Genomic DNA, 12984 nt, shown 5'->3' on the forward strand with positions numbered 1-12984 from the left:
CACCATCATTAAAGATTTCCCTTTAATCCCCAAAATGCTTTATTTGGACAATAATATGTTCCATCAGTCACTGGGGACATGTGAGAAGGATGTGATGTAGAGACTAAGAAGGGGGAGAGGATGATGAAAATTGAAGTAGACAGGCTAGAAAACATCAAAAGCTTTGGATGTGGTGTTCCCTATTTATGTAGAACATCAGGATAAAAGAGTCATTATAGGACATCTGCCCAAGCATCTATTTCAGTCATGTATCTCCTAAAAATAGTCCCTATAATGTATTATTCAACCTAACAAATTCAGGGAGAGGAAGCCCACAATTAATTCAGTCAATTCTAAGTTTGGAATTTCAGTTTTGAGCTTAAAATTCTCTTGTCTTTAATTCAAACCCTCTCATTCTGATAAAACTGTTAATATGCAGATAAAATCAGTCTTCAGATTCTACAATATATATTTGCCATAAGGAAGGGAGATAAGTTAATTAGATGACATATTTACATCCTCTAAATTAGCGGCAATCAACGGAAATCCCATTTTTCTTAGACAATAAATTTCAAACAATGTTTTCTACCATGCTGCTACTCATAAGTAACAATTCCAGAAGAGTATGTATTAATTGAGGAAATATAGTTCAGCTGAAAATCCTTAAAGCCTTTTGTCAAAAAAAAAAAAAGAAAAGAAACAGTGTCCATAGGATGCTTTCCATCATAATACTACGTGATAGGTCACAGTGTCCCTTAGAAAATCAGAGAATCTTTTTGGGCTTTACTTCCATTTTGAAATGTTTTCCCACAAAGGCATTTTACAGTGGCAGCTAAAAAATCCAAGACATTCAGTGGCCGTTGATTTCTATAGTTGTAATGGATAATAAAGACTGACCTTGAGTCTTCCAAGGTCTGTCAAATATATGACCATATCCGTGTTGTCTCAACATGCGGATTCAGTGCTTTAACCATCAGAAGTCATAACAGAGACAGATGAAATAGATAAATATCAAAAACACACATAGACAAATGCTCTTTACTTCAAGTGTAATTAACATGTATGTCTTTACAGATCTATTACTTTAGTATCCACAATCACTTTATGTACTTTCCTAAAAGTTATAAAATATATATATATTCAAGCTGCATACCACAACTTAGTCAATTTTATGTTACTGACAACTAATAAAAGCAGTCAAAAATGTTATGCACAGTTTTACTTTATTGGATCATGTTTGTTTTGCCGTTTGACGTCCCAAACACTATGCAGGAGCTTTGGATAACAGGGATGGAATTCTCAGTCCTTGAGCAAAGATTGTTCACAATTTCATATTAGAGGCATTAATTTAATAAACAGGGTGATATTAAAAGAATGCTTAAAGGAGATAGTTGTCTGTGAACTGAAAAAAGGCATTTAACTAGAGCTGAGAAAGGTGAGGAACGGAAGAGAAGCTTCCTGGAGGAAGTGATGGAGGAGCTGATAGTAAGTAATTACAGCACAAGTGCTGGCCCCATGGCCGAGTGGTTAAGTTCGCGCACTCTCCTTCGGTGGCCCAGAGTTCAGATCCTGGGCACGGACATGGCACTGTTCAGTAGGCCATGTTGAGGCAGTGTCCCACATGCCACAACTAGAAGGAACCATAACTAAAATACACAACTATGTACTGAGGGGATATGGGGAGAAAATAAAAGCAGGGGAAAAAAAAAAAGAAGATTGGCAACAGATTTTAGCTCAGGTGCCAATCTTTACAAAAATAAAATAAATAAAATAATTACAGCACAATGATGTAATTTACCAAGGCACTTTACATGGCTCTTTATAACCTATCCTTGGGATTCTTTAATGCTAAAATGTTACGAAACCGGCCACCTCAAGACTTCTGTAACTGTCAGACCCTCTTCCTAGAATCCTTTCTGTTCCCCAAACTGCACTTTTTTTTTTTTTAGATCTAAGACGATTCAAATATTCATCTCCATCCAGGGAAGCTTTTCTTCTACTGACTAGATTTTGATATTTTTTCTAGATTTTTAACCTCCAGTTTTTTACTTTATGAAAGTTTTGAGCCTTAATATGAATTATTTGAGTCTTTAGTTAATTAAAGTTTATTTATTTTTCTAGACTATAGGATTCATTTGTATAGAAACTACTGGATTCATCATGAACTCCAAAGCATCTAGATGAGCAAAGAGAACATAGTGATATTTAATACATAAATACAGATCAAATAAATACAGATACTCATTTATTTAAATGTGAGAAAATTATGTCTCTCTTGTATAATATTATATAATTTTATGAAAACAGCAATCATTAAATGCATGTGAGTGTGTGTGTGTACACATAATATACATACTTAAAACAATCTTTTATTTTTCAATTTTTCTAGGGCCTCTTTCACATCCTTGTTCCGTAGGCTATAAATCAGAGGGTTTAACATGGGAATCACAAGGGTGTAAAACAATGAGGTTATTTTGTCTTGATCTAAGGAGTATAAAGAACTCGGTCTAAAATATGTAAAGAGCATAGTTCCCTGGAAAATTGCTACAGCAGTTAAGTGGGAGGTGCAGGTGGAGAAAGCTTTGAACCTCCCTTCAGCTGAGTGGATCTTCAAGACTGATATGATAATATAACAATAAGAGACAAGAACCCCTGAAATGGTGCTCAGTTCAGTGAAGCCAGAAACAGTGAATAATACCAACACATTGACTTGTGTATCAGTGCAGGAAAGGAGGAAAAGTGGTGGTAAATCACAGAAGAAATGATTAATCTCATTTGACCCACAGAAACATAAGCGGAACGTTAATGTGGTGTGTATCAAAGCATCTGCCATTCCCACGAGATAAACCCCGGCCATGAGCAGAGAGCACACTCTATTGGACATGTTGACTGCATAGAGCAATGGGTTTCTAATGGCCTTGTATCTATCAAAGGCCATCACGGCCAATAATAGACACTCAGAATCTGCAAAGGTACACGAGATGAAGAATTGCAGAGCACAGCCAAGGAAGGGGATTGATTTGTTCTTGGCAAATACGTCCACCAACATCTTGGGACCAATTGCTGTGGAATAACAGAGGTCACAGAATGAGAGGTGGCTGAGGAAAAAGTACATCGGTGTGTGCAGTTGGGAATCCATTCTAATTAAAATGATCATTCCAAGATTTCCCAAAAGATTAATGAGATAAACAACTAGAAACATAGTAAACAGGATCACTTTCATCCCAGCGTTATTGGAAATTCCCAAGAAAATGAATCCATTCAAGGAGGAGCAATTTTCGCCAACCATTCCTCTTTGTTCTTACCTAAATTTATGAAGAAATAATCCAAAAAATGATAGATACATTTTAATTTTTCTGGACATCCACATATATCTGAAAGGCAGAATACAGTTTCCTTCTATAATTGTTTTTTAATAGTCAAAAAATTATCCAGTCATGTACCCAGTCTTTAAAGAAGGATTGCTATATATTTGATAATGGTAAAAAATAAATAGAGACAGATATTGGAAAATTTTTAACTGAGTTACATATCATTCATGATCTATGTGATTTTGTATAAGATTTATTTCTCCAGGCTTTAACTTTCTTATCTATGGCAGTAGATTTAGATGAATTAATATCACAATTCTGCATTCAATATAATATGGAAGAGACAACAATGTTAGTGGGACCAGGTTGTAAGATGTAGGACTGAGCATTTTCTAAGCCTGAAAATAGTCAAATGGAAGCAAAAAATGATTACCATTGTTATGTTCCTCAAAAAATATGATTGGCTTAAAAGACTTGATGTTAATTCTAGAAACAATGAATACCATTACCTAATAATAATGAAATGATTACTTTACTGTTCCTGCTCTGTTACCTTTAGTTTTTGGTGAGACATGAAATAAGCATTAAACCTTTCCTCTAGAAATCTGTTATTACTCTGTCGCAATACTCATTCCCTATTTGTGGGAGTTGTCTGGTGCCAACAGATGACCCTCTTGACCAAAGAAAAGTGCTAAAAAGAAGTGAAAATGATAGAATGTAACACATGCATTTGCATCTCTTTGGTTTTTCTATAGATGCTTAAATTTTAAAAATGTAAACAGGATGAGGGACAATAAACGTTCCTGAGACATATAGGCTTCTCTTCTTTATGGATGTGTATATTTATGTGTATGTCATGTGTTTGCATGTATATATGTCTTTGTTGATATATGAGAATAGGAATGTTGCTGATTTATTTTTTCTTAGAGTTAAGTAAATATAGCATGTGGTTCACATGGAGGTGAGTATGCATGTCTCTATTTGTAATGTGGTACCTAAATTATTTCTGAAACAAAAAAACTTAAATTCATGTACATACTTCCCCAGTGATAAACAGTTCTCCTGTGACTCTAGATTAAAATAAAATCATTAAAATGTTATTTTGTGGATCCTAATAATTTCAGTCAGTTCAGTTCTGAGAAAAAATATAATTTTTTGATGATAGGTTGCTCAGTTTATTAAACTGTGTAAGCAGATGTAAAGTCAATCATTTACAAATTTCTCTTTTTTCAAAAATATCCCCACTACTTCTTAAATTTGGAGACTCAGGAACCTACCTGAGAGGAGCAGTGCTTTCTGTACTCGCTACAGGTGGCTGAAAAGTAGGCAGATAGCATTTTATTTTATCAGGTAGCATTTGGGACTTAAATCTCTGAAGCTTCCACCCTCAGGCTTCAGTGTATGCTAACATGGGATTAATTATATTCCTTGTTCTGTATTTTCCCCTGTGAGTACAGCAACAACTTTAGCACAAACCAAAGCTTATTTCTTCACTATTGTCAACACGTTCATCTGACAGTAATAGAAGTGAAAATTACTTTTTTGTTGAGCTTGACATTGACACTGAATCTATACTCTCTGTCTCCAGTCAAAGCAGCAATTCAATAAAATACAAAATGATCTTCTACTTAGTAATTTCCATCGCCTTTCTATTTTTCATTTTGTTTCTCTCATTTTTGAAGCATTATCTTTCACCACCTCATTTAGGAATATTGCTATTCTTTGATGCTACTATTTTTATTGAGACATAATTTTATATACTATAAAATTTACCCTTTCTATGTATGCACTCCTTTAGTTTTTATATTTTCACAAAATTGTGCAGCCATCACCACTATCTAATTCCAAAACATTTTTCCTTATCTTAGTAAGTAACTCATACTCATTACCATGCAACTCCCTTTCTTGCCTCCCCACTACTCCTGGCAACCACCAATCTGCTTCCTGACTATAGGAGATTGTCTATACTGGGTAGCTCATATCTTGGCATTATATATTATATGGGGTGTTTTATTCTTATTAGTGGTCTTCTTTTACTTAGCATAGTGTTTTTAAGGTTCATCCATGTTTTAGCAGTTTCTGAATTTCTTTTTATATGGCTGAATTATATTTCAATTTTTGAATGTGGCACATTATCTATTCATCAGTTAATGGCCATTTAGGTCTTCTCTACTTTTTAGTTGGTATTAATAATGATGATTAAACATTCCTGTCAATGGAAACTATAAAGGTCACTTTCTTCAACAAGCATTGTCTCATTCCAATCCCCAAAATGCATCTCATCCATCCACACTTTGTTGATTTTATGACTCTATCACATTCTCTACATTTAGTAGACTATTTTTTTAATTATGTTTATTTTATTCATATAAAAATCTCTATTACATTTAAGGGTTTATAAATACATTCAATTTTTAATTTTATATTCCCCAAAGTCCCTAGAACAAGGATTTGCAAAGGTAATTGTACCCTAAATATTTAATGTTAAATATTTTAAGTTTCTTGAAGTGGAGGCTGGAGTATGAATAGCAATACACTAGCTTTGGGAATTTTTATCTGCTAATATAGTTCCTATGTGTAGGGATGATTCAGTCAAAAATTTTTCCATGGATAATCATTTTTCTGGGATACATTTAGTTTGCTACTATCCATACTAGTTCTTTAAGTAATTGAGAATAGCAGTAAGTTTGAATTTCATATCCTCCCCAAATACTTCCCAAGAGATGACAATGGAATTCTCCATACTTCTTAAACCTTGATTATCCATCTTGGAATCTGGTGTGACTGGGCTACTTCCCAAGGTCCCAGAGCTAACTCTGCTTTCACAAACACAATAACGATTGAAACGCCTGTCGCTCTTCCTTCTATGTGGTTGCTGTTCCAGTGCTGCTTCATTCAGTGGCTTTGTAAGTATGTGCAAAACAAAGAATAAAAAGGTTGCACATTTTCTCATGTATTTACTTAAAGTGTTAAAAACTCTTAATAAAAGAATCTGGAAGGGGAAACCTCAAAGTTCTGCAATGGACTATGATAGTTTGGGCAATTAAAGACGACTGCACACATCATTACACCGTTTTCCTTAGAGGCATAGTTCCTATATATCCTCCTGTTGAACTTGTGCTTTTCTTCAACCACTTTGACTAACAGAAGTAAGCAGAAATGCTATATGTCTCTGTTGAGAGCTTCCAAGTAGGAAGTCCAACTATCCTTCTGGATAAACCATATGACCGACTCTGAGCCTACATGGAAGGGTACCAGGTGAGTCGATCTTTCTAGGCATTCTCATCCTGGTGCCAGTTATGAAAGACCTTATAGCCTGTCTCAACTTTCAGTTGAATACTTCATTGTGACCCAGTCAACATAAGGAAGATAGAATAATTGACCAATGATCACTGTTTTAAGCCATGCAATGTTTATACAGTAAAACACAACCAGAATAGTATAGAGAGAATATAACCAGAGAGAAACTTTATTTCAGAAAGCATTTATTTTTACTATCATGTAGTTTTTCATGCACACACACAGATATATATATTCTATAAAAAAAGGAAGCTTGTTTCTAGACTCAATTCTTTAACTATCTTTTTGTCTTTGATTCATCAGAATACCATCCAAATTTTCTATTTCTAAGTTTCCTTAGCAGAACTAATTGGTCTAGAAAGTTCAAACTAAAATTTCCAGTACTAAATGGCTATGAAGAAATCCCAAAAGCAACGAATGAAAGCCTAACACATTCTGAGATGAGTACCTAAAATCAACCCTAAATTGCATTAATAGTGAGAATAGGTGTGGTTTGCAAGAATATCTGGATTCTATTAACAATTTTGGAAATGGACAATGGGAAAAATGTACTGACCTTACACCTGTGGTATACATTCACTTTTACAATGATGGCTGATTCACAAATATTAAAGTTATCACTATTCATCTTATAGTTTCCTCTCTGTTTAGTGAGTCAAAACAAGAATTTCTATAAATAAGAATGTATGATGCACTTAAGTTTCCTTAACAATTATTTTATTAACTCCTTACAAGAAATGAGTGATACTGCAATAGCAGTTCAGATACGTGTTATATTCAATGGTAAACTAGTAACATGAGGAACGTTGGGGATAGAGAAGTGTCCCCAGAACACTGATGTGTATATAGTATGGCAATTTTATCATGTGGCCTAAAAAGAAAAAATAATGTCAGTAAGCCACATTGTTTACCCTCCAGGAACACAATGCAGTATGTGTATATATGTATGCAGTCTTTGTAAGTGTGTGTGTGTTTCTATATGCATGGACACACATATTGAATTGAGGTGGAAGAAGATTGGTTGTATTAGATTTGGTATCCTGTTTCTGTAGCAACTGTTACAGTATTCGTTCAATTTTGCTTAATAATTGGTAGGGATAATATTTATAGTCAATTTTATAGCATGTACACACACACACGTGCACAAGCATACACAAACACACACACACACCTATGGAACACTTTCTATATAGTGCTCCATGTATGTGTGCACGCTTGTGCAAACTAAAGATAAACTTTTTGCTAAAATATGGCAGAAAAAAACAGTAAGAAGATATATTAAGATTTCCTACGCAAATCAGAGAGGTGCATCCTGAATTCAAATCAAACATCATTTATGGACATAATTTAACACCTAGCAATTGCTTTTAAAGTTTGTAAATATTCATAAGACATAATATCATCATCAAACTCCTATTCTGAGTTCAGATCTTTTTTATGAAATGTGTTACATACCTCCAGATAAAAGTCTACTTGAATGGAAAATGACTAATACTGTGTTATATTTATTGCTACTGAACACTTGAACATTACTAACATTTGTGTGGGAAAAAAAATGAGGTGGAGATGGCTGAATTGCCCAATTCCGGGGAGTAAATAGAAAATAAAAAAATGTAGTGGCTCCTGAAATTGTGCAACATGGCAACTCTCCGGGATACACTCCATATTGGTCACATTCTGAGTGAATCAAGACAGACTACTTCAAAGAATAGATTGCCATGCTTCACATTATGTTCCCAATATTAAGATACCAAATGTACTCCTGTGAGAGATATTTTATTAAGAGCTCAAACAATATAACTAATTGCTAATAATTATATACCATTTAAACTTAAGATACTGATGCATTTGTGTATTCAAGATGCTTGCTATCACTGTTTAGTTCTCTGGTACACATTTTGAGGATGTAGAATTTTCCTTGGTCTTTTCAAATTAGTTTTCCCCTCAGTTGCTTTCATGTCTTCAGGAATGTGAAAATCCCTCAGATTACATTTTGTTCAAACAGGATGTAACTGTAGCTTCTTATACAGGGCTGCTTTTCCAGACCCTGTAGACTAACTTCCCTTCAATCTACCCCCTCCCAATGATGTAAACTTGAGTCTGTGGAGCTACAATATTATTATAAACTGCATAACTTAATTTAACTCTCAAATGGATCTGTTTCACTAAGAATAGAATTCTTAAATAATTGAAAAAAGACAATCTGTAGGAGAAATTTTATACATCAGATACAAGCAAGTGAGAAAACTTCATATGTAAGGGTTTTCAGATGACACTAAAGCAATGCTATGTAGGCATATGACTACCTAGAAGATCACATTCTTCAGAAAATAGTTGTCCGTCCCTGAAACGTTAAGCATTATGACACAGATTTTATTTCCTGATAGTGGCCGCAAAACACAGTTTCCCTGCCGCTGGAGGAAAGATTAGAAATGCCTGTGGGTGGATAAAAACATTGTTGTTCTGCAAGCAAGACAGCACTTTGAGTAAGATGAAGATTAATTATATACTGAGCTATTCAAGGAAATTAGGCACTATATTAATTTTACAAATATATTATGAACACATTGTGTACAAGGAACTGATAAATTAAAAAAATATGTATCTTATCATTGCCTACAATCTGATAGTGAATAGACTTTGTTTTGTGGAAATTTGTTTGTAGTATAATATGCATATGGAAAACTTTCACTGAAGAAAGTATACTGCAACTAAATTTTCAGAGCTGAAAAGATCCCCCCACCCAACCAGGCCAAAAACACATTAGTAGCATCTTAGAAATCATCCCCACACCCATCACAAATTGATGTACAATATGATAGGTTAGTTTTCATGTTTTTGAGGTATATAGTAGTACAATCATACAGTTTTATGCTTTTTTTGTCTTGCTCGTTTTACTCAACTCGTTTACTATGTTTGTGAGATTTTTCCATGTTGTTACATGTGGAAATAGTTAACTCATCCTCATTGCTGTGTAGTTTCCAATGTACAAACTTACCAAAGTTATTTATCTAATTTGGAACAGGAGTCAGCAAACTATGGTTCATAAAGTTTTATTGGAATTCAGACACATCATTTTATTTATATATGGTTGAGGTTTTTTTGTGTGTCTGTGTGATACAAGAAAAATCCTGAGTGATTATGACAAAGAGTTTATGGCCTGCACACTCTAAAATATTTATGACTTAAAACTTTTAGGAGAAGTTTGTCAATTCTTCATCTATTGTGTTGGTAAAACTTTGAGTTGCTTTCAGTTTTGTGTTATTGTCAATAAGACAATGGTGAATATAACTGTACACGTCTTTGGGTGGACAGATTAACTCATTTCCCTTGGGTATAAATCTAGGAAAAGAATTTTGACATCAAGGACATTTATATGTCTAGATTTAGTGGATACTTTTGTACAGTTTTACAAAGTAAAGTGCTAATCCTCATTTTCTATTCTAAATGTGTAAGAGCAACAGTTGCTCCACATCCTCACCAATATGTGATATTTCCATTCTCATTTTAACCAGTCTGTAGTTGAGTCATAATACTACATTTAGGTATTTATTTTTGTTTCCTTGAATACAAATAAAGTTGGATATTTGCTTCTATGAAATGTCTATGAGTTTCTGAATTTGAATTATAGGCCACTAAAAAGGGTCATTTTTAAGTGTTTGATCTTCTGAAATTCATACTATCTGGCTGGCTTTATTGTCACCACTATTTGAGGTTGAAACAGCCAAGAGATGCAGTACAATTCTTTGGTGTTAAAAAGAAGAGACATCTATTTTTCTTTTTCAAAACCTTTCCAGTACTGGGATGGGTTTACACAGTAGTAGATTCATATTTCATTGAGACAAATTGCATCAGATGGAAAGGATCTTAGAGCTAATCTAGATGAATTCCCTATTTTACATAAGGGTAACATGGGTATAGAAAAAAAGAGTGGCATGTTAAATGCCATAGTGATTTAGAGTTGCATTATTACCTGGTTCATAGTGTGTTTCTGGAAAGAGAGATGTCCAGGGAGGTTAAAAATTACCACCTCTGACTTTAAAACTGGACCACTTACTTATTGGGTTATTGAACATTCTTACTGTTCTATTTCTAAAAAATATAGTTACACACCCTATCCCCATAATGTATCTGTCTGTTCTCTGTATTAGACTTATACCCAATCCTACTTTTGATATGTCATACTTACATTTAAAGATTCAATGGCCAGGATGAAAGAAGGAGTCAAGATATAAAACTTGACTATAATATTAACCAACTACACACAGTCATTGATAACATTGTATTTGGACAAAGATATTTGCCATCAGTCATTGGTGGATGTGTGAGAAGGATGTGATGTGGAAAGACTAACAATGGAAGGGGATGATGATCATTGCATTTTGCAGGGAACACTCATTCATTTATTCAATAAATGAATAAATTTATTTTGAATGTCATCCTGTAGTTGAGTATCGTAAACTGCAAAGTAGACATATTGGAGGACAAGACAGACAAGGGACTTACATTTATGGAACTTTGAGGGAGGGCAGGACTTTTTAATTTATTCTTAGTTATTAATTTATTACTTATAAACTTCTAAGTGCTACAATGGAACATTTATAGGGTGATAATAGAACAAAGGAAAGATACAAATAAATGTAATGTAACCCACTAACACTTACTTAGACTAAGCAACTTTATTAAACTATTGGTTTAAAAAAATATATTGGAACCTTGGAAACTTAGAAGAGAAAGTTTAGTTGACATGGGGGGAGGGATTGCTCTGCCCATGATGTTTCCCTGGATAACAACCATGAACACAGAAGGGAATTATAAACAGACCTTCTTTGCAAAACAGGAAAATTATTCTATTACTACTCTTCCTTAGCTTGGAGACAAGGATAAGATCAATACTGAAGGCTCTCTACACTCAATGTAGGCACAATGATAACCAATAACAAATATCTAGAAGGTGTATTGGTGAGACTACAGGAAACGATGTCAAAGTACCTGAACTTTAGCTCTCAGAATCTTTACATAAATATTTTTTGGTGAAAACGCAATTTTACCCAGAAGATAATTTAGTGATGATTGATTTTTTTCAGGGCACTTTTCACATCATTATTCCTTAAGCTGTAGATGAGTAGGTTTGATATAGGAATGGCAAGTTTATACAAAACAAAGGCCATTATGTCTGTGTCCATGGAGTAACATAACCTGAATCACAAATACATGAACCAGCGTGTAACATGAAATATAGGCACAGTGGTTACGTGGGAGGTGCATGTAGAGAAGCATTTTCATCTTCCTTCCGCTGAGTTCATTCTAAGGATGGTAGTTATGATGTAGCTGTGGGAGAGGAGGACAGTGATGATACTGTATCCCAGAACACAACTACCAAAAGTGAACACCACAATCTCATTGACAGTTATGGCTGAAGTAGACAGAGCTAGTGAGGCTAGGATGTCCCAGAAAAAGTGATTGATGATATTAGAATTACAAAATGGCAAATGAAATGTGCAACACGTGGATTACTGAATCAACCAAACCTTCCATATACACGATGGCCACTAGCTGGGTACCGACTCTCCTGGACATGGCTATTGTATAAAGAAGAGGATGGCAAATGGCTACATAAAGGTCATATTCCATGATGGCCAATATGAGACATCCCGCATTTGCAAAGGCCCCTCAAAAATACATCTGAATGGCATGTAAATTATATGGAATCATTTTTTGCTCAGATAAGAAATCAGCCAGCATTTTGGGAGTGAAAGTAGAGGAGTAGCCAACATCACAGAATGACAGATTGCTCAGGAAATAATACATGCGCACGTGGAGTCTGGCACCCTTCTGGAGCACAGTATCATCCCTAGATTGGCAATCACAATTATGTCACAAGCCAGCAGAAATAGAACAAAGAGCCCCTGCTGCACATCCTGTCTGTCAGAAAGTCCTAGGAATAGGAAGTCAGTAAACACAGTGCAGTTCTCAACAGCCATCACTCAGGTCTGGAAATCCCTGGTTAAGAAAGAAATGGAAGTGGAGGGTAATATCATAATATTATCTTAACAGTTAAACTGCCATTCCTTTCTATTTTGCAGCAATTAGAAAAAGAGAGATTGCTAAGTCCGTTGTTGGTAAACTTATCTCCCTGAAATGTACAATTGCATATAAATTATAAATTGATAAAATAATAATAATAATACTGCTTCCATTTGTATAGCACTGTAAAGAGTTTGTAGGACACTTTCATCCAAATTAAACACGTTATTTCTACACCAAACTATGTAATATTTATGATAATTTTTGCTATTTCTATCTTACAGATTAAGAACTTGAAGTCCTGGGGCCGGCCCTGTGGCCTAGTGGTTAAGTTCACGCGCTCTGCTTCTGCGGCCCAGGGTTTCGC

At 34.6% G+C, this 12984-nt stretch overlaps 1 protein-coding gene and 1 pseudogene across 1 annotated transcript; both read right to left on the reverse strand.

The window, feature by feature from the left end:
• Positions 1-2202: 2202 nt before the first annotated feature.
• Positions 2203-3419, reverse strand: LOC103543414 (olfactory receptor 5W2-like). The gene has a single exon (XM_070606780.1). The coding sequence runs from the start codon at positions 3266-3268 to the stop codon at positions 2336-2338; it is 933 nt and encodes a 310-aa protein (XP_070462881.1). The 5' UTR covers positions 3269-3419; the 3' UTR covers positions 2203-2335.
• A 3317-nt stretch (positions 3420-6736) lies between these two features.
• On the reverse strand, positions 6737-12722 carry LOC139081289 (olfactory receptor-like protein OLF2; annotated as a pseudogene).
• Between the last annotated feature and the right edge of the window lie 262 nt (positions 12723-12984).

Source organism: Equus przewalskii, unplaced genomic scaffold (genome assembly GCF_037783145.1).
Source record: "Equus przewalskii isolate Varuska unplaced genomic scaffold, EquPr2 contig_13297, whole genome shotgun sequence".
In the NCBI taxonomy this organism is placed as follows: Eukaryota; Metazoa; Chordata; class Mammalia; order Perissodactyla; family Equidae; genus Equus; species Equus przewalskii.